Source organism: Podarcis gaigeae, assembly GCF_964106915.1.
Source record: "Podarcis gaigeae genome assembly, chromosome: 9".
In the NCBI taxonomy this organism is placed as follows: Eukaryota; Metazoa; Chordata; class Lepidosauria; order Squamata; family Lacertidae; genus Podarcis; species Podarcis gaigeae.
The window spans coordinates 74,763,100-74,787,748 of NC_139685.1; the positions used below are offsets into that span (position 1 = coordinate 74,763,100).

The 24,649-nt window shown below is 45.9% G+C and overlaps 1 protein-coding gene across 1 annotated transcript in view; it reads right to left on the minus strand.

The window, feature by feature from the left end:
• Positions 1-1,989: 1,989 nt before the first annotated feature.
• DDRGK1 (DDRGK domain containing 1) overlaps positions 1,990-24,649 on the minus strand; it is a 42,914-nt gene continuing 20,254 nt past the window's right edge. Inside the window, exons 5-9 of the mRNA XM_083756864.1 lie at positions 15,596-15,718; positions 9,428-9,466; positions 4,565-4,621; positions 3,395-3,443; positions 1,990-2,209 (exon numbers count right to left, since the gene is read on the minus strand). Of these exons, the coding sequence (XP_083612990.1) occupies positions 2,037-2,209; positions 3,395-3,443; positions 4,565-4,621; positions 9,428-9,466; positions 15,596-15,718 (441 nt within the window). The 3' untranslated portion in view covers positions 1,990-2,036. The remainder of the gene's footprint in view (positions 2,210-3,394; positions 3,444-4,564; positions 4,622-9,427; positions 9,467-15,595; positions 15,719-24,649) is intronic.

A 24,649-nucleotide genomic window follows, 5' to 3' on the forward strand; every position in this document is an offset into this window, starting at 1 on the left:
ACATAGAGCACATTGCAGTAATCCAAGCGGGAGATAACCAGAGCATGCACCACTCTGGCCAGACAGTCTGCGGGCAGGGAGGGTCTCATCCTGCATACTAGATGGAGCTGGTAAACAGCTATTATTAAGTATGTACATTCAGTGAGCCCCAGAAACCAGACCCGGTGAGAAAATGTGCTGTGTATTAAATAGCCAGTGGCTCTGCATCTATAATGTTAGACATCTCCGTTGAATTTTGTGTGCAACACTGCTGTTCCTAATAATCTGGCGAGATGTGCTATCTGGGTAGTTTTTCTGCCCTAAAATCGTGAGCCTACTCGAGGGGTTGACAGTGTGGTGCTGTGGGTCCAATGGTATCCTTGTGGTCCTCCTCTGGTACCCACAAAGTCCTCTGCCAACTGTGTAAAAAAGGACCTCCTTCTGTTCATCTTTATTGTTTGCTTGTTTTTAAATAATTTTTATTAGGTTTTACAATTCCATCATTATAATAACATATCAAATCACACACTGAAGAGTCCCCAGATTCCCCCCCCCCCCAACTTCTCTCAACTTCTTATTCTGGTTTTTAACACATTTCCTTCCCCTGCTTGCTATATTACCCTTTATATCAAATTCTATATATCCACGAAGTGGGGGGTGGTGTGGTCTCCGAGAAGGCTGATCGATCGCCAAATGATTTATATCTGTGGAATACAGTTCATTTACATTGCAATATTGCAAACAGTCTGCCCAACAATCTATAGTAACAACTCAACAACGTGGAAGACACTGTGTCACTAAATCTCAAAAGAAAGGTTTGGACAACAGCCCGGATTGGAGTGATTTAACAACTTGGGAGTTGCTGCGTCGTTTAACTTCAAATGATAAACCTGGATTGGAATGAAGTCAGGAAAAGCTGCTCTGATAAAAAGACAGTTGAAAATATATATATTTACAAATAAAGCTGTATTTGGTGGACGGAAGGACATATGATTTTTGACATGATTGAGAATCGCATAGCCAGGGACAAATAACTTTAAAGCGTTAAGACCAGAAGGCGGAAAATATGAAAACAATGAGAAGAGGCAGGACTGAAGATTTGGAGATATGCTTCAGAGGTCCAGACTATGGGGAGCCCGAAAAAATAAATAATTACAATTTGGACTACTTGTTTTATTTTAGTTTCTTGTTTTTAATTGGATTATGAAGTGGATATGTTGATTGGCTGTTTTTATTGGAAAATCTATAAAAAAAAATTTTTTTATTCTTTATATCCAATAGTACTCTCTTATCCTTTTTACATCAGTTGTAAGTGTTTACTCAACTTTATTGAATGTTCCCTAATTCCAAATGTTACACCAAAGTCCTCATCACACTATCTGGAGTTTCCTCTGCTTTTCTGGCACTTTTCTCCCCTCCTGAAACATTTTTTTATTTTTATTTTTTGGACTTCTGCAAACCTGCAGGTTTGTTCAATCCTACCAATACCTCTCTCTTGTGGACGGTGACACTGGTTTGATTATAGAAATAATGGCACTCACAGTATGAAAAGGAGCAGAAGAAATGATGACACCACTTAACAAACAAAAAAAATATTTGTCATATATATGTTTACTTTATTTTTTACACACAATTTTGGCCTTCTGCTAAGAAATCAGATGATTTCTTCACCTGAGTCTCCTGTTTTAATTTGATTATTTTATTGCATAGTTTATAAAGAGACCACTTCATTATGTATTTTAATTGGTCTGATTTTTTTTAAAAAAACGGCGACGACACCCATCTTCTGATTCTGTATGATACTGAACAAGCATAAGAAAGTACATAAAACGACACCACATTTTAATAATGTTGTACGGTTGGCATTTGGGTTTTGTAAATTGCTTAGAAGCCATCGTGGCATATAAATTATAATATATTTTATATATTACTTTATATAATATATTAAAATATATTAAGTGGTATGTAAATGAAATGACAAGGAAAACAAAAATTTGATGGAGACACCTGTTTTATAACCACACTTTATTTCCTCTGAGCGTGTAAAAATTGCCTTTTTATGCCACCCCCTTAGCGATTGCTCTGGCCTCGGGTTCCAGGTTGATGAGAGAATTGCTCTGCTGAGCCAGTTCTGTAATGGAGACGCGTCCCCTCCGCCGAATGAAGTCGGCCACGGCTGTCATTTCCTCCGTCGTGATGTAGATGAACTTTCCTCTGTCATCGATTACGCCTAGAGGCAAGGCCAAACCGGAATTAAGCTCCACAGGCTGCACTTTTTACCTTCGTTTTATTGCCTAGCTAGGATTTCTTAATCAGCCCGTCTCCAAAGGTTTGGGTTCGGCTGCACGATATAAATACTTAGGCCTGTAACCTCTAATTGACAAATTGGTTCCATTAGGGGCCTAAATGTGATTTTAAGTGTCCCACTAATTAATGGGGGGGGGGTGGGTTTGCTTTTACACTTCTTGGCAGATTTGCCTACTCTATCACTCTATCATCATGTTGCCTGGAGCATGTCGCTTGATGGAGGAGGAAAGAGTTGATGGCCCCCTCTACAAAAATTCAATCAGCCTTCTTTTTAAGCATCTCCTCCACCCCAGTTTAGGAATGCAGCAGGCTTCTTGGCTCCCTCCCTGTGGACTGCCCTCCCATCAGATGTCAAACAACTACTTGACTTTTAGAAGACATCTGAAGGCAGCCCTGTTCAGGGAAGTTTTTAATGTTTGATGTTTTCTACTATCTCAGTTTTTGGTCAGCCAACAACGGCCAGACACAAGTCTTCTCAGAAGTAATCCTTGACGTTTAAGTTGTGCTAATTTGGATGTATGGAAGTGAGAGCTGGACCAGAAAGAAGGCTGATCGCCGAAGAATTGATGGTGTTGGAGGAGACTCTTGAGAGTCCCATAGACTGCAAGAAGATCAAACCTCTCCATTCTTGAGGAAATCAGCCCGGAGTGCTCACTGGAAGGACAGATCCTGAAGCTGAGGCTCCAATACTTAGGCCACCTCAGGAGAAGAGAAGACTCCCTGGAAAAGACCCTGATGTTGGGAAAGGTGGAGGGCACAAGGAGAAGGGGACGACAGAGGACGAGATGGTTGGACAGTGTTCTCAAAGCTGCCAGCATGACTTTGACCAAACTGCGGGAGGCAGTGGAAGACAGGAGTGCCTGGCGTGCTCTGGCCCATGGGGTCACGAAGAGTCGGACATGACTAAAAGACTAAACAATAACAACAATTTGGACCCATCTGCAACTATTTTTACTCCGACGGCTGACATTTTCAACACTTGGATGATACCAAGCTGAAACAGCAACTGAATGTCAAAAATAATCAACTGGAGATGTTCAGGTGCTGCTGCTATATTGCTGCTTCAGTCTAAACAAGGCGATCGGCCCCATAATGTTTTCACTGTTACCTGTGAGCGTTCCATCAGCCATCAGGTCTTGCACTCTGTTAATTGCATCCTGTTGAGGAAAAACAAACCCCGTAGGCAGCAAATATCACATTTCCAGGTGCAGAGGCATGTTTTCAGACAACACCACGACACACCAGCCTTTCCACAAAGGCCTGGCAAGTGTCTGCTTCAGGGGACATTTCTCTTACACATCAGCATACATTAAAGGCGAAGAGGGAATGCCTATATATTTATTTATTTCGATCAATAACAAGTTGAGAAGGTAGGAAGAAAGGAAAATACGTAAAACACATATGATACATTAAGTGCAATATTAAATACAGAATTTAAAAACAACGCAGAATATAAGAACAGATGGGAGAACTCTAAAACAATGATAATTTAACGATGAGGAGCAACTTAAGGTGTTAGCAATTTTAAAGTTAGGGCAAGATCCTGCGCTGACAAGCTATCGCTGCCACACAAAAACCAGCTACCTTGGCGATAATCTCGGGAGACTGGTCAACCAAAAGATAGCCAATATAAAACACTTCAGATCTGCCTAGTATACTTTGTAAAATTTGATTAGTGAAATGGTGGCAGATATCACAATAGGAAGAACAGGACATGCAATAAAACATGTTCCACATTTTCTATTTTCTCTGTTTGACAGGGGCATACGCGCCCATTGTATGGCACTGTTGCAACTACCCTCCTGTACTGCAGATGGAAGCACATTAAATTTAGCCTGGGTGAATGGTTTCCTAAATTTTGGAATAGTCAGATGGATCAGATGATCTCCACGAAGAAACGGCCGCTCTGATTCTAAAAGCTGGAAAAATAGAAACTGTGCTTATATAATTTTGCAACTTGGCATCCCAGGTGCATTGGTGCATGTTTTTGTTGGCTTTTGCAGAATCCATAGCAAGAGTGGCATTTGGCGAGAATCCTAGTTTTAGGGCTTTCTCATTTACTGTGCCAAATTTTCTCATTATGTCCAGGAACCCTTCCCCTGTGCTATGATAACCCAGGGTAGCGCATTTCCCCAGCGAACGTCGCTGGATGCCAACAGAGAGGATATGCAGTCCTGATAGGACACCATCCCATGAGGTCGGTGTCAAAACATATGGATTGGATTGGCGGTGTCTCTGTCGCTCATGCACCTGTGGCCCGGGGCCTGCAAACACGTACCTGTGTCCTTATGCCCAGGTGGGAGGCCAGGTCCTCCAAAAGAACCACTTTGGCACTCTATGAGGAAGAGGCAAAAAACTGAAATTAGCGAGTCAAACAGTACACATTTTGCAGCTTTATTTTAACACAAACTGGACTTTGGTATGTACTATATTATCAGTTGGTGAAAGATTTTGGGAACTTAGTTTTGACAGAAATGATAAATATTGCTAAAGAAACTGTTGTTTGCTATCCAAGATGAATGTCGCTGAATATTTTTTGATGATACCAATGTAAAATACATTTGTCAAAATAATTGTTCTTCTGCTTGAACTCGGCAACGTGAGCCATAATTGCAACTCAATGGAAAACAGCCCAAAATCTTACACTGGGCGCTTGGTAATTATTATCCCTACAGACACTTTTCCAAATGCAAAGTTGGCTAAAAAATAATAACCAATGTGAATAGGTAAAGGTAAAGGTACCCCTGCCCGTACGGGACAGTCGTGTCCGACTCTGGGGTTGCGTGCTCATCTCGCTCTAGAGGCCGTGAGCCGGCGCCGTCCGAAGACACTTCTGGGTCACGTGGCCAGCGTGACGAAGCTGCAGCTTGGCGAGCCAGCACCAGCGCAGCACACGGAAACGCCGTTTACATTCCCGCTATAAAGCGGTCCCTATTTATCTACTTGCACTTAAGAGTGCTTTCGAACTGCTAGGTGGGCAGGAGCTGGGACCGAACGACGGGAGCTCACCCCACCGCGGGGATTCGAACCGCCAACCATACGATCGGCAAGTCCTAGGCACTGAGGTTTTACACAGCACCACCCGCGTCCCAACCAATGTGAATAGCAGTCCTTAAAAAAGGAAAGGGAAATGTACAGTGTGTAAACAAATAAACCCATTTCATCGGATAAAGGCCAGCCTTTCCAAGTCCCCAAGTTATGAAGTCAGATGCAGCCGAGCTAGAGAACTGAGCATTATGGACTGAACATACTGAACTGGAACCAGTCCATGAAAACCAGTTCTCAGAGCTTGGAACTGCCAGGGTTCTGCATATCTTCTTCTAAAGGGATTAAGGGGGAAGAATGCCAACTGCGGTCCTGCTCAGCTGGGCACCAGCTTTGCCAGGGCGATGCAGCCAGGATCCTGCCTGCCTGCTCCTGACAGCCCATAGTCACCTGCACATCAACAGCCGTGGTGGACTGGATGAGGGCGAAGGAAATCAAAACTCTTGGTCAGCCGTGTAAGGCAGGACAGGGAATAGGGATTCAACCCGTGTTGCGTGTGGTTACAATCCTCCTGAGGCTCACAATTAGAAAATGCTCCTGGACTCAGCCCTGAGCATGGATACTCAAGTCTCTGCGGTAGCCGGGAGTGAATTGGCAGAGTTAAAACTAGTGTGCCGGCTGAGCCCGTTCCTTGAGATGTCTGATGTGCCAGAACATGCCTTAGTTCCATCCCATTTGGATTACTGCAACCTGCTCTACATGGGGCTGCCTTTAAAAAGGGCTCAGAAACTTCAACTGGCTCATAAAGCTGAAGCCAAATTGTTGACCGGGTTGGTGATAAGGAGCAGGCATGTTAGGAGCTAGCCGGCAGTAAATCACACTGTGCACGTTGGAGTTAACTCTTTATTAGCAAAAAAACCGTGATCTGCACAGGGGTGACAAAGTGTTGGTGCTGACCTTTAAAGCCCTAAACGGCCTCAGCCCAGTATACCTGAAGGAGCATCTCCACCCCCATCGTTCAACTTGGATACTGAGGTCCACCTCTGAGGGCCTTCAGGCAGTTCCCTCACTGGGAGAAGTGAGGTTGCAGGGAACCAGGCAGAGCGCCTTCTCAGTAGTGGCACCCGCCCTGTGGAACGCCCTCCCATCAGATGTCAAAGAAATAAACAACTATATGACTTTTAGAAGATGTCTGAAGGCAGCTTTCTTTAGGGAAGTTTTTAATGTTTGATGTTTTATTGTGTTTTTAATATTCTGTTGGGAGCCACCAGAGTGGCTGGGGAAACCCATCCAGATGGGTGGGGGTATAAATAATTAAAAATATTACTATTATTATTACTACTGGGTGACATCACCTTGCCGATAAAGGCCGGTATAGTTAAAGCTCTGGTTTTCCCAGTAGTGATGCATGGAAGTGAGAGCTGGACCATAAAGAAGGCTGATCGACGAAGAATTGATGCTTTTGAATTAAGGTGTTGGAGGAGACTCTTGGGAGTCCCATGGATTGCAAGAAGATCAAACCTATCCATTCTGAAAGAAATCAGCCCTGAGTGCTCACTGGAAGGACAGATCGTGAAGCTGAGGCTCCAAGACTTTGGTCACCTCAGGAGAAGAGAAGACTCCCTGGAAAAGACCCTGATGTTGGGAAAGATGGAGGGCGCAAGGAGAAGGGGGCGACAGAGGATGAGATGGTGGGACAGTGTTCTGGAAGCTACCAGCATGAGTTTGACCAAACTGCGGGAGGCAGTGGAAGACAGGAGTGCCTGGCGTGCTCTGGTCCAGGGGGTCACGAAGAGTCAGACACGACTAAACTACAACTACTTCTACTACTGTAGCCCTAATGAGTGCAGCAACTCATCTCCAGCAGGTCTTGTTCCCATGAAGCAGGTGCTGAGACTGAAGGTCCCTGCCTTCCCATATCCATCTAAGTCCCCTTCCTCTCCAGGGTTTTCCCCAAGCAATCATAGACTGCGTATGTGTGCAGACAATCTCTCCTCCGCCTTGTTCATTCCTCAGAGGAACAAGCACTCAGGTCCTGCTGAATGGGCTTTTCGCACACATCTGGCTGGCTACTGTGAGAGCAGGAGGCCGGACCAGGTGGGTAAATGGCCTGATCCAAGAGAGCTCTTCTTACAGACAGCCGCTGTCCCACCAACTAGCTAATGCCAAAGCCAGAATCGGTGTTTTGTGCTCTGCTTCTTCTCCTCTTCAGAAAAGCTTTCAGCAGAGATCTGACAAAAGCTAAGATCTTCTGCTTTCATTTGGGCTGCGTGGGAGGGATTGCTTCAAGTACTAAACTTGGTGGTTTAAGGCTTTCAGGTTTGAACAGGGAGGGGAAGCAGCGTTAAAGGTTTTATGCGACCTTAATTGTGAAAAATGTGCTTTGAGCGGGCAGAGGGTGGGGTGTACGGATTCATTCACCATAGAAACAGGAGAATCATAAGGGAAGGAACTTGACAATACAAGGCAGAGATGAGAATCCTGGCCTAATGTTAAGCTGTGTATATATATAATATATGACTATCATCAGTGCGGCACGCAGGTGGCGCTGTGGGTTAAAGCCTCAGCGCCTAGGACTTGCCGATTGAAAGGTCGGCAGTTCGAATCCCTGCGGCGGGGTGCGCTCCCGCTGCTCGGTCCCAGCGCCTGCCAACCTAGCAGTTCGAAAGCACCTCCGGGTGCAAGTAGATAAATAGGGACCGCTTACCAGCGGGAAGGTAAACGGCGTTTCCATGTGCGGCTCTGGCTCACCAGATGCAGCTTTGTCACGCTGGCCACGTGACCTGGAAGTGTCTCCGGACGGCGCTGGCCCCTGGCCTCTTAAATGAGATGGGCGCACAACCCCAGAGTCTGTCAAGACTGGCCCGTACGGGCAGGGGTACCTTTACCTTTACCTTTATCATCAGTGCAGGTAAGAAATTTTTTATTTTTATTTTTATAATCTACAAAACTGTCTTATTTATTTTATAGTACAGAACATTGATTATTGCTTTTGTTTTATGGCTCAATGGTCTTGTTAAATAGTAAAATTCATGTTAAATTGCTGGTTTAAGGCATTACTTTCTATGGGAAAGTGTGTCTTCGTTTTGGAATGCTTTGGTTTTGGAACGGACTTCCGGAACCGATTAAGTCTGAGAACCAAGGTACCACTGTATTGTGTGGGTGAGTTGGGTGTTCCCCTCAAATACCCTAATCAGTTTTCTTAAAACTTTTTTTTAAAAAAAAATCACTGTCAAGTAGGAGGCTTATTTTCCCAAATGCTGACCAATCAGTGCTGTGCATTGCCCCTCTGCTACAAACGGCTACCTGAGCACAATGATTAAGAGAAGGTTATACAGTCATACCTCGCGTTACAGCCGCTTCAGGTTGCATTTTTTCGGGTTACAGACCGCCGAAACCCGGAAGTACCGGAACGGGTAACTTCTGGGTTTCGGCGGCCGCACATGCGCAGAAGCGCTAAATCGCATTATGTGCATGCGCAGAAGCGCCGAATTGCAACATGCGCAGACGCGGGTTGCGCATGCTGCGGGTTGCAAATGTGCATCATGCACAGATCACGTTTGCAACCTGAGTGTCCGCTGTACAGTCTGACCAAAATGGGGCAAGTCATTGAAACGTCCTGCCCTGAAAGCCATTAGCCCTTCCTTGCTTGTATTCTCAGATTCCTGCCACCTCTTTTTCTTTTATTCCTCCAGCACCGGCTGGAAAGCTCATAGAATCACAGAACCGTACACTTGGAAGGGAATCAAAGGGTCACCTAGTCCAACTCCACACAATGCAGGAATCAAGAGTTGTAGAAACCCCAGCAGGTGGCCGTCCAACCTCCGTTTAGAAAACCTCTATTGGAGGAGAGTACCAGGAGTGTGTTCGGTGGCTGTGGTTTGGGCTTGCAAACGGCAGATACAGATCCCAGTTCTGCTGACGAACCCGAGCGACCAAAGGGGCAGAGTATTGAAAGAACTCACTGCAGCACTCTCTGCCACAGACCAAGCTGAGTAGTGAACCCATTTTACAGATGCAGTGCAGACAAGTAGCTTACAAGAGACACAACTCTTTATGCGAGAGAACGAGGCGCTTTGATTGCCGAACGACAGATGTGCAGCACAAAGGATGATATTCATTGTTAAAGGGGAAGAACAAAGGGAGTGTAACCTACCTTGATGTAGTCGAGAAGTTCTGACACGAAGCTGCGGGACTAGGTACAGCAAAAGAAACTATTATTAATCTGATGCTGCTATAGATTATAAAACCAATCTCTGCCTGGATTTCTATGCAAAGGGCCAACCGTGTCAGGGACAGAAGGCCCTCATTGCTTAAGTACGCGTAGTCCCCTTGGAGTTAGGAATGTCCGGGTGGGTAATTCTGCTTTCGGAAAAACTTCTGTCCTGTGACTGACCACCCGGTTTATTGTGGATTTTGTCTGAAATGGCTTAAAAAGCTTTCCACCACCACCAGGAGCTTCCAGGTGTCATGAAATCGGCTCGTGCATGACTTTTGCACAGAAAAGCTCAAGATACACGTTGATTTACCCACGTGTAGTTGCTATTCTCTGAGAAACGTAGAAAATAACAGGATATATTTATCCGAAAGACTTCAAACTTACACGACCCTTTAAAAATTAGCTGATGAAGGTGAATACATCAAAACAGGGCCCTGTCCTGGTTTCTGATCCATAACTGACTTCTGACTTCTGCTCAGTGATTGAAACTAAGACCTCCACGTCAATTCTGACTATGGACTAACATGAACTTGTCTCTATTCATAAACTCTTATTTCTAATTCTGTAACAAATTATTGTGTTACACATATCTTTATGAGTTTGAATTTGTAATCTCTGTTAGAGTTTGTAATCTCTATTTGAGTTTGTAATCCTTGTCAGAATACATACTTTTGAATGGATCAGTTTTTGTTAAAACTGATTATTTATTTGTGAGTAGGGACTACTCACACCACTGAAACTTACATTGGCCTGAGTTCCTGGTGTGCTTTTTTCTTGGCATATTTAATAACAAGAACTCCAACTTATTTGACTTTCGTAGATGGCGCCACGCAAAAATGTGCTGCGTTCAGACGGCTCTGCATTCGTGAGGAATTTATGCCTGGGGCTCCCTCCCCGAAATCTTACTTATGGTCTCTCTCACCTCCTTCTTCCTCTTCAAATCCTTCCTGGAAACCCACAACCGAAGCACATTTTGTGTGTGACTGCACCTCTGCATGCTCGCTGCTCTACTGCTGTCCCCTTGCCTCGGTCTACCCCAGGCATAGGCAAACTCGGCCCTCCAGATGTTTTGGGACTACAGCTCCCATCATCCCTAGCTAGCAGGACCAGTGGTCAGGGATGATGGGAATTGTAGTCCCAAGACAATTGGTGGGCCGAGTTTGCCTATGCCTGGTCTACCCTCTGCAATCTCCTTAACTGGTGAGTCTGTGGGCTCATTGGGCAGGGACTTTCCCCCCTTTCTCTTTGCAGATATTTATTTTTAAAGTACCGTGTACATAATCGCAGGAGTGGGCAGACCACTTGGCATATCTCTTTGACAATTTGCAGTATATTGCTCTCGATTTCCGATTCCCCATCGTTCAACAAGAGCAATGGTTTAAAACCAGTTGATGGTAAAGAATGCTGGGAGCAGGGAGAGAGAGGACCAGGAATGGATTTTCATATGAAAGGCCTTGTGAACTTGGTTCTGGCACCGACCATACCGGTAAATTCCTGGACTGAGCATGTGCTCAGAGGCATAATGTTTCAACTCTTTATTGTACGGCCACCAAATTAAGACACTACAGTGGTGCCCCGCAAGACGAATGCCTCGCAAGACGAAAAACTCGCTAGACGAAAGGGTTTTCTGTTTTTCGAGGCGCTTCGCAAGACAAATTTCCCTATGGGCTTGCTTCGCAAGACGAAAACGTCTTGCGAGTCTTGCGAGTTTTTCCCCTCCCCCCCTTTTCTAAGCTGCTTAGCCGCTAATAGCCGCTAATAGCCGCTAATAGCGCTAATCCGCTAATAGGGATGCTTCGCAAGACAAAAAAACTGCTAGACGAAGAGACTCGCGGAACGGATTATTTTCGTCTTGCGAGGCACCACTGTATTTTGGAGCAGGCTCAAGGTTTTTGTGTGCTTATGTACTCAATCGACTTCTCCCTTTATAAAAAACAAAATTTGACGGACACACAAGAGAGCACCAAAATCCTATATGGCATTTTTTAAGGACAGCCTCTTGTAACTACTGTATGAACATGCTTTTAATAAAAAAAATATATATCTGCATTAAATACGTATTTTTTAAAAAAGAGGATATCATCCTGGGTTCCATATTGATAGCCGTTCATTCAGATCAGAATCTATATGGCAAAGGTGTCTATTCAGAAGTAACCCTCTGTGAGTTCAATGGGTCTTATTCCCACGTAACTGGGCAGAGAATTGCAGCCTAGGTGCTAAAAATGCAACAGTTGTAACACTCAAATTAATTTTATTTATTTTTTAATATGCCTGATGTATGCGTTTAGAAATACCAGCCAAAATATTATGGGACAATGACAAAATGAGGAGAAATAAAGCTACTCTGGAATCTAACATGATAAATATTTATGATAGTTTTTGTACCAGACTGGCTCATCCCTGCCCCAAAACACTGTTTGCGAAATAAAATAATTCATCAAAGATGGCAAGTCTATTTCACAAGCTACCAAAAGACCGTGGGGTATCATCACCTCGGCGTGGGGTTGAATCACTTTTTCTAATTTGGTGCAGGGAACTTAGTAAATGCAAGAGGTATTAAGTTGTCTGGGCTTTTGGTATCAGAAATATTGTAACAGCACTGAGTACCTTTGGGTGAAATCCAATGCAGTCATACTTACGCCCACTGATTTCAGTGGGTCTACTCTGAGTAGGACTATGTTGACCTGTTGACTATGTTGCTCTGGTCAGACCTCACCTGGAGTACTGTGTCCAGTTCTGGGCACCACAGTTCAAGAAGGACACTGACAAACTGGAACATGTCCAGAGGAGGGCAACCAAAATGGTCAAAGGCCTGGAAACGATGCCTTATGAAGAACGGCTAAGGGAGCTGGGCATGTTTAGCCTGGAGAAGAGGAGGTTAAGGGGTGATATGATAGCCATGTTCAAATATATAAAAGGATGTCACATAGAGGAGGGAGAAAGGTTGTTTTCTGCTGCTCCAGAGAAGCGGACACGGAGCAATGGTTCCAAACTACAAGAAAGAAGATTCCACCTAAACATTAGGAAGAACTTCCTGACAGTAAGAGCTGTTCGACAGTGGAATTTGCTGCCAAGGAGTGTGGTGGAGTCTCCTTCTTTGGAGGTCTTTAAGCAGAGGCTTGACAACCATATGTCAGGAGTGCTCTGATGGTGTTTCCTGCTTGGCAGGGGGTTGGACTCAATGGCCCTTGTGGTCTCTTCCAACTCTATGATTCTATGATTCTATGACCATCGCCCTTTGTAAATAAAACTATGGGGAAAGGACTATCACTTGACCCATAAGCTTGCAATAAAAAAAACTTTGGCATAAGAGAAAATGAAAATTCATGCAACGTGACCTTAGAACAGGCATAGGCAAACCCGGCCCTCCAGATGTTTTGGGACTACAACTCCCATCATCCCTAGCTAAGAGGACCAGTGGTCAGGGATGATGGGAGTTGTAGTCCCAAAACATCTGGGGGGGGGGCGGGTTTGCCTATGCCTGCCTTAGAAGGTTGCCATCTACTCAAGATCGTTTTTGCTCTTAATAGAGGAAATTGTTTCACACCCTCCCTGCCAGCACAGTCTGTTCATGTTCCACCTGAGAGCAGAATTTAGCTGGCGCCATTGATGGGCTGCAATAATCGACATGAAAGAGACTTAGGCTGACATTGTGCCTTTTGTTTAATGATTCAAAGGCAGTGGACGCTGAATTACTAAGACTCTACGCTGTTGAGTCCTGAACCTTCTGTGGTGCTTATTTTTTTTAGCCTGACATATGTCCTAAGCAGAAGACGGTAAGAGAAGGGCTGGGCATCGGACCAGTCCAAAAAAGAAAAGAATTTTTTTTTTGTCCATTTAGCCAGTCAAATCATATAACTGTAGAGTTGGAAGGGGCCCTGAAGGTCATCTACCCCAAACCCCTGAAACGCAGGAATCTCAAAAAGAATCATAGTGTTTTATCAAATTACCGTACTTTTCCATGTATAAGACTAGGTGTTGTTGTTGTTTTTTTACTAAAAAATAATGTTAAAGGGGGGGGGGTAGTCTTATACACAGAGGCAATCTCCCCCCATTTCCTTAATTTTGAGTCCCCCAAAATAGGGGGCGTGTTATACACGGAAAAATACAGTATATGTTTTCTTTAAAAAATAATAATTTAGCATTATGACATCAACCAAGAATAAAATTATCAAGAGGTTTGAGTGTCACGTTACAAACTAAAAGGCAGATAGAAGTTATTGTGCAGCGATACTGATATTTCCTTTTTTAAACTGTTACAGAGTAATAGTTTTGGTTTTTTGTTGAAAGACGTGTAACCATTTATTTTATTACCTCCTTACAGAGTCCCCATTTTAAACTCGCAACAGCCCTGCAAAATGATATAGGCTAAGGCTGCCCAAGCATTACCCAAGGATCATCTTATCCTGGCTCATTATCCTATTTGTTAATTGACATTAGGGGAAAGTTCTCTGCTTTGGATGAAACTGGGCTTCACGCAAGCGAGGATACTCACGAAGAAGTCTGCCTGCAGTGGGAAGACACTTTCTGCTAGCTTCATAAATTCTGGTTTACTAAGCCGAGAATGATTGTCGCAACTGAGACAGTGACGTTTTGGGGCAGGGATCAGCAAACTTTTTCAGCAGGGGGACAGTCCACTGTCCCTCAGATCTTGTGGGGGGCTGGGCTATATTTTGAAGAAAAAATAAACGAATTCCTATGCCCCACAAATAACCCAGAGATGCATTTTAAATAAAAGGACAGATTCCACTCATGTAAAAATACGCTGATTCCTGGACCGTCCGCAGGCCGGATTGAGAAGGTGATTGGGCCAGATTTGGCCCCCAGGCCTTAGTTTGCCTACCCATGTTTTGGGGGATACCTGATAATATTGGACCGCAGTCAAATAACAAGTGGGTTGGCTGACCGTCCAATTAACACTATCCAGCTGACCCATTGGCTGAAATGCCATCACTAACTGGGAGTCACTTTAATCCGATTCTTAAGTATCTTTGCTTTTAGGAACCTGACTTCTTCCTAACGTGCCGTAGTCCTTCATCGAAATGGGGGTCTTTGGCCTCATGTCCTGTGCCACATGTCCTGTGTCATGGGGGACGCAGGTGGCGCTGTGGGTAAAAGCCTCAGCGCCTAGGGCTTGCCGATCGAAAGGTCGGCGGTTCGAATCCCTGCGGCGGGGTGCGCTCCCGTCGTTCGGTCCCAGCGCCTGCCAACCTAGCAGTTCGAAAGCACCCCTGGGTGCAAGTAGATAAATAGGGACCGGTTACCAGCGGGAAGGTAAACGGCGTTTCCGTGTGCGGCTCTGGCTCTGGCCAGAGCAGCGATGTCACGCTGGCCACGTGACCTGGAAGTGTCTCCGGACAGCGCTGGCCCCTGGCCACTTGAGTGAGATGGGCGCACAACCCCAGAGTCTGGCAAGACTGGCCCGTACGGGCAGGGGTACCTTTACCTTTACTTTACCTTTTACCTGTGCCAATCTAATAATTCCACCTCCCGCAGCTGATGTGCCGTGACCCTCTCTCTGATGCATATGAATTTCACCTGGAAAAAGAAGGCTTCTGAGCCCTGAACTCTTTGGGGCGAAGTCAGCCAAGTCAAGATGCAAGGTAAAGGTAAAGGGACCCCTGACCATTAGATCCAGTCGTGGCCGACTCTGAGGTTGCGGCGCCCATCTTGCTTTAGTGGCCGAGGGAGCCGGCGTACAGCTTCCAAGTCATGTGGCCAGCGTGACTAAGCTGCTTCTGGCAAACCAGAGCAGCGCACGGAAACGCCGTTTAGCTTCCCGCCGGAGCGGTACCTATTTATCTACTTGCACTTTGAGGTGCTTTCAAACTGCTAGGTTGGCAGGAGCAGGGACCGAGCAACGGGAGCTCACCCTGTCGTGGGGATTCAAACCGCCGACCTTCTGATTGGCAAGTCCTAGGCTCTGTGGTTTAACCCACAGCGCTACCCGCGTCCCTTTAAGACGCAAGGTAGACCTATGGAAATTGCAACTTAGTCTAATCAGGTGTCTGCCATAGCTGGATCCAACCTTTTGTATCTATTCAAGAGAAGCATCTGCAACTATCCCTCAAGCTGGTCATCGCACTCCAGCCCGGCCAAACTTACCTCTTCTTCGGTCATGCCTTCATCCTCTCCTTCTTCTTCCACCACAAAACTCTCCTTCAGCTTCAGGTATTCCTCATATTCCCGCTTCTCCTCTTCCTCTTTTGCCTTCTTCTTTTCTTCTTCCTGCAAAGCGAGGGAAGACAGAACTGCATTATTTAATGGTGCATTGTTATATTTTTGCAAAGTGCATCCTGCTACCTGGACCCACCTGAGGACGGCTTACGGGCGGCCAGTCACTTGTGATACATCCTTTATATTAGTAGTGTTATACTTCTTTATATCCAGCCTTTCCCCCAGACCCTGCGACTCAAGGCAGGCTCACACAAATTCAAACGCCACAGAGCCAAATACAAAAAAGCCCCAAACTTGTAAAAGATAATAGTCGGAAACCAATTAAGCAGAATTGAAAACAATGCAGATTATAAAACCTTGGTGGTAGCAAGCGGCTAATCAAACGAACAACAGCAGTCATAATGAATCAAACGGATTGCTGTAAAACAGGGGTCAGCAAACCTTTTCAGCAGGGGGCCAATCCACTGTCCCTCAGACCTTGTGGGGGGCCGGACTATATTTTGAAAAAATATATATGAACGAATTCCTATGCCCCACAAATAACCCAGAGATGCATTTTAAACAAAAGGACACATTCTACTCATGTAAAAACACACTGATTCCCGGACCGTCCATGGGCCGGATTGAGAAGACGATTGGGCTGGATCTAGCCCCCGGGCCTTAGTTTGCCTACCCATGCTGTAAAACAACGGGAAATCAACCAACTGCCAATGCCAGTGTTAGATCAAAACTCGCTTTAACTGTATTGGAAGGGTTTCTGTAATAGAAACGATTGTCTGATATATAATACAGGAGAAAAGGTTGTGAAGGGAAACACTGTGGAGTTATAGTTGGGAAGTCAATACATGAAGCTATTTAATTTGAAGTCAGTTTGTAAAAAAAATGGCAATTCAATCAAAATTATATATTTTTTTAAAAGAACTCGGAGGAAACCTGTTTTCGATTTCCAGCAAGGTGACGGGTGAGTAAGGGAAGGGTTCAAAAAAGGAAAGCAATGCAGTCGAAAGGGCCGTGGCAGACGGTCTTGGGTTCAATTTTCAACATCTGCAGGTGGTGCCAGGAAAGACTTTCTGCCTGAAACCCTGGAGAGCCACGAATGGTCAGCGTGAGCAGGACCAAACTAGATGGACCAAGGATCTGACTGGATTTAAGGCAGCTCCCTGGGATTTCTCATCGACACGACTCCTGCTTACCTTGCTAAGGGGACAGAGCTCCAATTCCCCAGGAGGAGAGACAGGCAGCGGAGACAGTTCCAGAGAACCCTCCTCTGTTTCGAACTCTTCATTTCAGCAAGCTGCCTCTTGAGAAGTTCTGTTTCTAGAACTGCTCACCTCCATGCGCTGGCTTAGACCAAAAGGGAAACCAACGGTCTTATAGACAAAACAGCACTGCCAATTTGCATGAGGCCGTCTCTAATCATTCGCAGAGAAGAGGAAGTCCCCACCCCTCAAGCCAAGGTATCATTTCCACCCCCCAGTTATCAGATTTGACCATGATTTGGTGCAAGAGTGCAAGTTAATTTCTGAAATCCACAAAGATGCAACCTCTGTTCCAATAGCACAACCAAGCTCTAAAATCATAGAATTGTAGAGTTGGAAGGGACCCTGAGGGTTATCTAGTCCAACCCCCTGCAATGCAGGAATCTCAGCTAAAACATCCATGACAGATGGCCATCCAACCTCATCTTAAAAGCCCCTCATGAAGGTGAGTCCACCACGTCCCAAGGGAGACCCTTCCACTGTCAAACAGCTCTTACCATCAGAAAGTTCTACCTGATGTTTAGTGGGAATCTCCTTTCTTTGGATTTAAGCCATTGGTTCGAGCCCGACTCTCCAGAGCAGCAGAAAACAAGCTTGTTCCCTCTTCCATTTGACAGCCCCTGAGATATTTGAAGATGGCTATCGTATCTCCTCTGTCTCCTCTTTTCCAGGCTAAACAGACCCAACTCCCTCAACTGTTCCTCATAAGGCTTGGTTTCCAGACCCTGGATCATCTTGGTTTCCCTCTTGGTGGGGGAACATGAGAACATTATTTAATAATACTAATAAAAATTTTTATTTATACCCAGCCCTCCCCGGGCAGAGGTGGGCTCAGGGCGGCTAACACCAGTAAAATTACAGTAAAAACATAATGGGGGGAACCAATTTAAAATACAGGTTAAAATGCAATTTAAAATGCAGCCTCATTTTAAAAGTAGCCCATAGATCAAAATCATAGGGGGTGGGAAACATAAGGGTCAGACTGAGTCCAAACCATAGGTCAGGCGGAACAGCTCTGTCTTGCAGGCCCTGCGGAAAGATGTCAAATCCCGCAGGGCCCTAGTCTCTTGTGACAGAGCGTTCCACCAAGTCGGGACCAGTACTGAAAAGGCCCTGGCCCTAGATGAGACCAATCTAACCACCTTGCGACTTGGGACCTCCAAAGTGTTGTCATTTTGGACAACATACTGCTTAATGCCAAAACAGGTTTCTAAAAAAGGTTGCAAGCTATAAAAACCAGTTGCACAAACATTTAAGCACCCGCAATTAAAACATGCAGTGAATCCCACCGCAACAGACAAATGATGGAGAACTTGCAGCCCTGCAGTTGCTTCCATACTCTGACACCCACCATCCCTGACAAGAACCATTGGCCATGCTGGCTGGCGCTGATGGAAGTCTAACACTACCTTAGGGCCACAGCAAGTATCCCATCCCTGCAATTAAATCTAAAGGTAAAGGGATCCCTGACCGTTAGGTCCAGTTGCGGACAACTCTGGGGTTGTGACGCTCATCTCACTTTATTGGCCGAGGGAGCCGGTGTACAGCTTCCGGGTCATGTGGCCAGCATGACTAAGCCACTTCTGATGAACTAGAGCAGTGCACAGAAATGCTGTTCACCTTCCTGCCGGAGCAGTACCTATTTATCTATTTGCACTTCGACGTGCTTTTGAACTCCTAGGTTGGCAGGAGCAGGGACCGAGCTACGGGAGTTCACCCTGTTGCGGGGATTCGAACCACCGACCTTCTGATCAGTAAGTCCTAGGCTCTGTGGTTTAAATGTAGGTGGCAATTAAAACAGGAGAGCCAGGCCAGTAAATCGAGGGGATGCCTGCATAATTCGTTAAGAGCCTTTATTCTCCTTTCAAACCAATAAGCTGCATTCAAATATTATTGATATAAAATTGGGTTTGCATGTTAAAAAACAACAACCCTGGGGAGTGTGCATAACACAAGGGAGGCTTTTTGGCAGCAGCATATCGCAAGGAGCTGAAGCTCTGCAACGTGAGATATTTGCTCTCGCTGATCAGGTGTCCGTGGTTAACCATTTCCTCCAACAAAAAAACTCCACGGGCGAAAGGGAAATTCCCAGGGCTGCTGCATGCTGAAGCCACGGGCGGTTGTGGGGTGGAAGCATCTATCGGGGCCGCTGGGGATTTTGAGAGGAAACAAAGCAATTTAAAAATATACATTTTGGTTTTTTCAAATGCCAGAAAAGACTTGTGGAAAAGACTGCGTGAGAGTGTGTATGAATGCTCAAAATCAGTGTTCCTCTTCCCCTCTAATAGTCTGACCAAGTAAATGCAAGAATAATGGAAGCCCAGACTAGAAAATGAGTGCAAAATAATTGCTCCCGGCTAGTTTTTATCAGCTATGAGTGCGGAGGGCACAGATTGCTGCCCAGTCTGAACCATGCCCTCCTGTTCATGCCCTTGAGCAATGCTAATTGAAACTTAATCGACACAACAGAACTAGGCAGAGCTCTGGACGCCTCTTGAGATTCATCGACCGCAACAGGAGACTCAAGGTCTTGGTGGATCCAAGTGATTTTATCTCCAAAATGCTTTGCAAAGAAGTCACAGCGAGCCACCGTTGGTAACTATGGGCAAAAGGACCCATGCCACCCAGAAAATTTCTGCTAAGTGGCATTTCTTTGTTGCATTGCCTTTCCTGCCATGGAGCAGGCGCGATATTGAGCACTCCCCAGTGTTTGACTGCATTCGTCTAGTTTTTCTGCAATTGTGTCTAAGCTGTCCCCCGGTTTGTTTCATTGCCCTGAGCTCCGGTATATGCTAAGACATACGGGACGCGGGTGGCGCTGTGGTCTAAACCACTTAGCTTCTTGGGCTTGCCGATCAGAAGGTCGGCGGTTCAAATCCCCGCAATGGAGTGAACTCCCGTTGCTCTGTCCCAGCTCCTACCAACCTAGCATTTCAAAAGCACACCAGTGCAAGGAGATAAATAGGTACTGCTGGGGTGGGAAGGTAAACAACATTTCTGTGTGCTCTGGTTTCTGTCATGGTGTTCCTTTGCACCAGAAGCGGTTTAGTCATGCTGGCCACATGACCCGGAAAGCTGTTTGTGGACAAACGATGGCTCTCTTGGCCTGAAAGCGAGATGAGCGCCGCAACCCCAGAGTCGCCTTTGACTGGACTTAAACATCCAGGGGTCCTTTACGCAAGTGGGCCCTAGGACACAAGACAGGACACTTGGGGTGATCGTATCAATAGCCCAAGCTGCCTGTGAGTCAGCTGGATCCATCAACCTCTGAGGGTGGGCCATATAATAATAAATAATAATAAATTTTATTTATACCCCGCCCTCCCTGGCCAGAGCCGGGCTCAGAGCAGCTAACACCAGTAAAATTACAGTAAAAACATAATAGGGGGAAAAAACCCCAATTTAAAATACAGGTTAAAATGCAGCCTCATTTTAAAAGTAGCCCATAGATCAAAACCATAAGGGGAGGGAAACGTAAGGGTCAGACTGAGTCCAAACCAAAGGCCAGGCAGAACAGCTCTGTCTTGCAGGCCCTGCGGAAAGATGTCAAGTCCCACAGGGCCCTGGTCTCTTGTGACAGAGCGTTCCACCAAGTCGGGGCCAGTACTGAAAAGGCCCTGGCCCTACTTGAGACCAATCTAACCACCTTGCAAATTGGAATCTCCAAAATGTTGTCATTTGTGGACCTTAGGGTCCTCCGCGAGGCATACCAGGAGAGGCGGTCCCGTAGGTACGAGGGTCCTAGGCCGATATGTGTGTCGACCCCCTTTTGCAATGGAGGGAAAGGTGCTGAACACCTAAATCTCACCAGGAAATGATCCAGCCATGACAAGTGACTCATGCAACCCCCACCCCACCCCCCACTTTCAGATTATCTTCTGAATAATCTCGAGATCCAGAGTGTGGCCTGCCACTTGAGACAGGCCAATGACATGTTGGGACCACCATCTTGGGATGGAAGGACTGAAGCCCCTAAGAACCAACACTGGGAGTCCTCAACACCATCTCTGTCAGCTCAGGAAGGGAGAGTGCTGGGCAGAGGGGCAGGAGGCAAACCAGCAGAATCCCTAATCTGTCCCAATTACCCTACGCCAAATGCAACAGGAAGTGGACAGGAATCCTGGAGAGAGAGAGAGAGAGAGATAGGATTTCTACGGATCACAAAAACTCCCTATTTGCCACCCTCAAGTCTGTTCTGATGCTGTACAGAGCACCCAGTTGGGCACAGCTGGGCGAGACCAATTCTTCCCTGCTCACCCACCCAGGTCTTGGTAATGCAGACCGGGGCATCCTCCTCATCCACAATCAAATTATGGATAAGGGAGGTCAAGATCGACCTGGTGTTCATAAGAGGCAGTCGTAGACTGGAGGACAGGCAGATAGGACAACCCCAATTCCTCTCCCCAATGGAGACCCCCACCTCCCACACTATACTTTCCTTTACCCAGAACCACTATGTTTCAGTGGAATTCAAATTGCCATATGATAAAACCAATATAGAGTAATAAAAGAAGAAGCAATAAATTTGCAGTTAAAAACAGGGCATTAAAATTGCTACAACAGGCAGGAAAATCATTAAGTAGTCAGCCAAGACCTTCGACTCTTTTCAGGTGGTTTGTGGTGGGAAGAGGAGAGTGAAGTTTGGGAACCACTGGCCCGATTTATTTATTTTTAAAGCAAGAAACAAGTTTCGAACGGTTAAGCAAGCTCAACCAACGTATGAAAACCAAAACTTCTCTTTGACACTTCCATTGGCTAGGCTCTCCCTTCTCTATTTTGGAATCAGCAAGGAATCTAAATTTTGCATTGCAAACAGACAACTGTTCGTTAAAGGCTTTTGCAAACGTGAACAAAGAAAGAAGAACATGGAAATGCTTTAGTTTTGCTTGGTAACAGGGGATTTCCCCCCTGCTTTGAAGAAGTCAAGAAAATAGTCTGAGAATAAGCAATGCAAAGCTCAGTTTGAAGCAAGAGATTCCTGTGATCTCCTGTGGAAACTCAGGCAAAGCAAACCGGTTTTCCGCATGGAAGTTTTCTGCACCTTATTACCAGTTGCAAACAGATCGAGTTGTCTCTCCATTCCTTATGCGATTTGCACCAAGCTGACTTATCCGTTAAGTCACCAGCTCAGCAGTAAATAGCGGGTTTTGCTTGCAGAATGTCCCAGGTTGATGCAATCTTTATTTATTTGGATCACTCCTATACTGCTTCACCAACAGACAGCACTGGGCTTAGAGAGCACAAGAAGGCAGCAGGAACTCGCACCATTCCCACCCAGATTGGGCAGAGGTCAGGGATGATGGAAGTTGTAGTCTAAAAACATCGGGCAAGTGTCAGCTTGGCCACCACTGGCTTTGAAGAGCCCCCTGCCTGATCCCATGTGTTTGTGTACACTTGCACCGAGGGCACAATCTTGTACACAATTTGCTGTCCTGTAAAATATACTGATGACACAACCTTGATGGCAGAAAGTGAGGAGGAATTCAAGAACCTTTTATTGAGGGTGAAAGAGGAGAGCGCAAAATATGGTCTGAAGCTCAACATCAAAAAACGAAGATCATGGCCACTGATCCCATCACCTCCTGGCAAATAGAAGGGGAAGAAATGGAGGCAGTGAGAGATTTTACTTTCTTGGGCTCCATGATCACTGCAGATGGTGACAGCAGCCACAAAATTAAAAGACGCCTGCTTCTTGGGTGAAAAGCGATGACAAACCTAGACAGCATCTTAAAAAGCAGAGACATCACCTTGCCAACAAAGGCCCATATAGTTAGAGCTATGGTTTTCCCAGTAGTGATGTATGGAAGTGAGAGCTGGACCATAAAGAAGGCTGATCGCCGAAGAATTGATGCTTTTGAATTATGGTGTTGGAGGAGACTCTTGAGAGTCCCATGGACTGCAAGAAGATCCAACCTCTCCATTCTGAAGGAAATCAGCCCTGAGTGCTCACTGGAAGGACAGATCCTGAAGCTGAGGCTCCAAGACTTTGGCCACCTCATGAGAAGAGAAGACTCCCTGGAAAAGACCCTGATGTTGGGAAAGATGGAGGGCACAAGGAGAAGGGGATGACGGAGGATGAGATGGTTGGGCAGTGTTCTCGAAGCTACCAGCATGAGCTTGACCAAACTGCGGGAGGCAGTGGAAGACAAAAGTGCCTGGCGTGCTCTGGTCCATGGGGTCACGAAGAGTCAGACACGACTAAACGACTAAACAACAACAACAACAAAATATATACTGAATCCATGAAATAAGGCTGGTGCTGCAGCTGCTGTCTCGCCAGAGGTGGAGTTGAGAGACTAAGGGGAAGACTCCCTGCCCGTGCGGGACGTGAAGAACAAGGGGGGAGATCTGTAGCTCAGTGGCAAAGAATCCATAGGCATGCAGAAGCTCCTAAGTTCAACCCCCCAACGTCTGAAGGTGGGGCTGGAAGACCCTTACCTGAAACCCTGGAGAGCTGCTGCCAGTCCGTGCAGACAATACTAACTAGAAGAAAGGCCTTACTCCTGTGTGTTTCTCAGCTCTGTGCAAGCCTTAAGTGCCCAAATTTCCTGTGCCAATACTGCTTGGCATTACTCAACGTCTATGCAATTCTCGTTTTCTCTCTCTATATATGTGTGTGTGTATGTACAGTGGTACCTCAGGTTAAGTACTTAATTCGTTCCGGAGGTCCGTACCTGAAACTGTTCCACCACTTTAGCTAATGGGGCCTCCCGCTGCTGCCGCGCCGCCGGAGCCTGATTTCTGTTCTTATCCTGAAGCAAAGTTCTTAACCTGAAGCACTATTTCTGGGTTAGCGGAGTCTGTAACCTGAAGTGTATGTAACCTGAGGTACCACTGTACGTATAAACACATACAGTCGTACCTTGGAAATCGAACGGAATCCATTCCGGAAGTCCATTCGACTTCCAAAACGTTTGAAAACCAAATTGCGGCTTCTGATTGAAGCTCCTGCAGCCAATCAGAAGCTGCGGAAGCCCCATCGGACGTTCGGGTTCCAAAAGAACGTTCGCTAACCGGAACAATCGCTTCCGGGTTTGCGGCATTTAGGAGCCAAAACGTTCCAGGGTGTTCAGGATTCAAAGTACAACTGTATAATATATATATGTGGGTGGGTGTACAGACACCCACCCATGAAATTTAATGTGTCTTGCGGCACAGAGGCGAAGACTGAGCTGAGAGCAGGAATACAATCGCACCTCGCTCATAAACCCGCCAGACAATTTCACACAACCCACTCTTTCTCAGCTTCCCCCCACCCCCATTTACAACGTGAGAGTAAGAAGGATCTTCTTTTGCAGGGCTGCAGACAAGAAGCATTTTGAGGGTATTACAAAACCTCCCTAACTTCATGCATTTATATAACTTGATGAAGAAATGGTGCCCTGAATATGCTCCTGCGCTCGCTCTCTCTCCCCCCCCCATCCCTTTTATCTTGTGCGTCATTTCTATTAAGATTGTGAGCCTGCGTGTCGCTTTTCAATCAAGCACCTAAAAAAACCTTAAGGTGTTGTACAAAGAACAACAGCAGCAGCAACACAACAGCAACCCTTTTTTAGTGTCTCCCAACTTATGAAGTACCGGTCAGGCTGTAAGTATACAAAATTTCAGAAGAAGCGACTGGGACCTGGACCAGGACAATGGTGTTCTACGTAGTCCAAACTCTTGGCCTTACGATCGACAGCCAGATCCCTGCGAGAAGGCCCACAAACAGGACCCGGGTGCA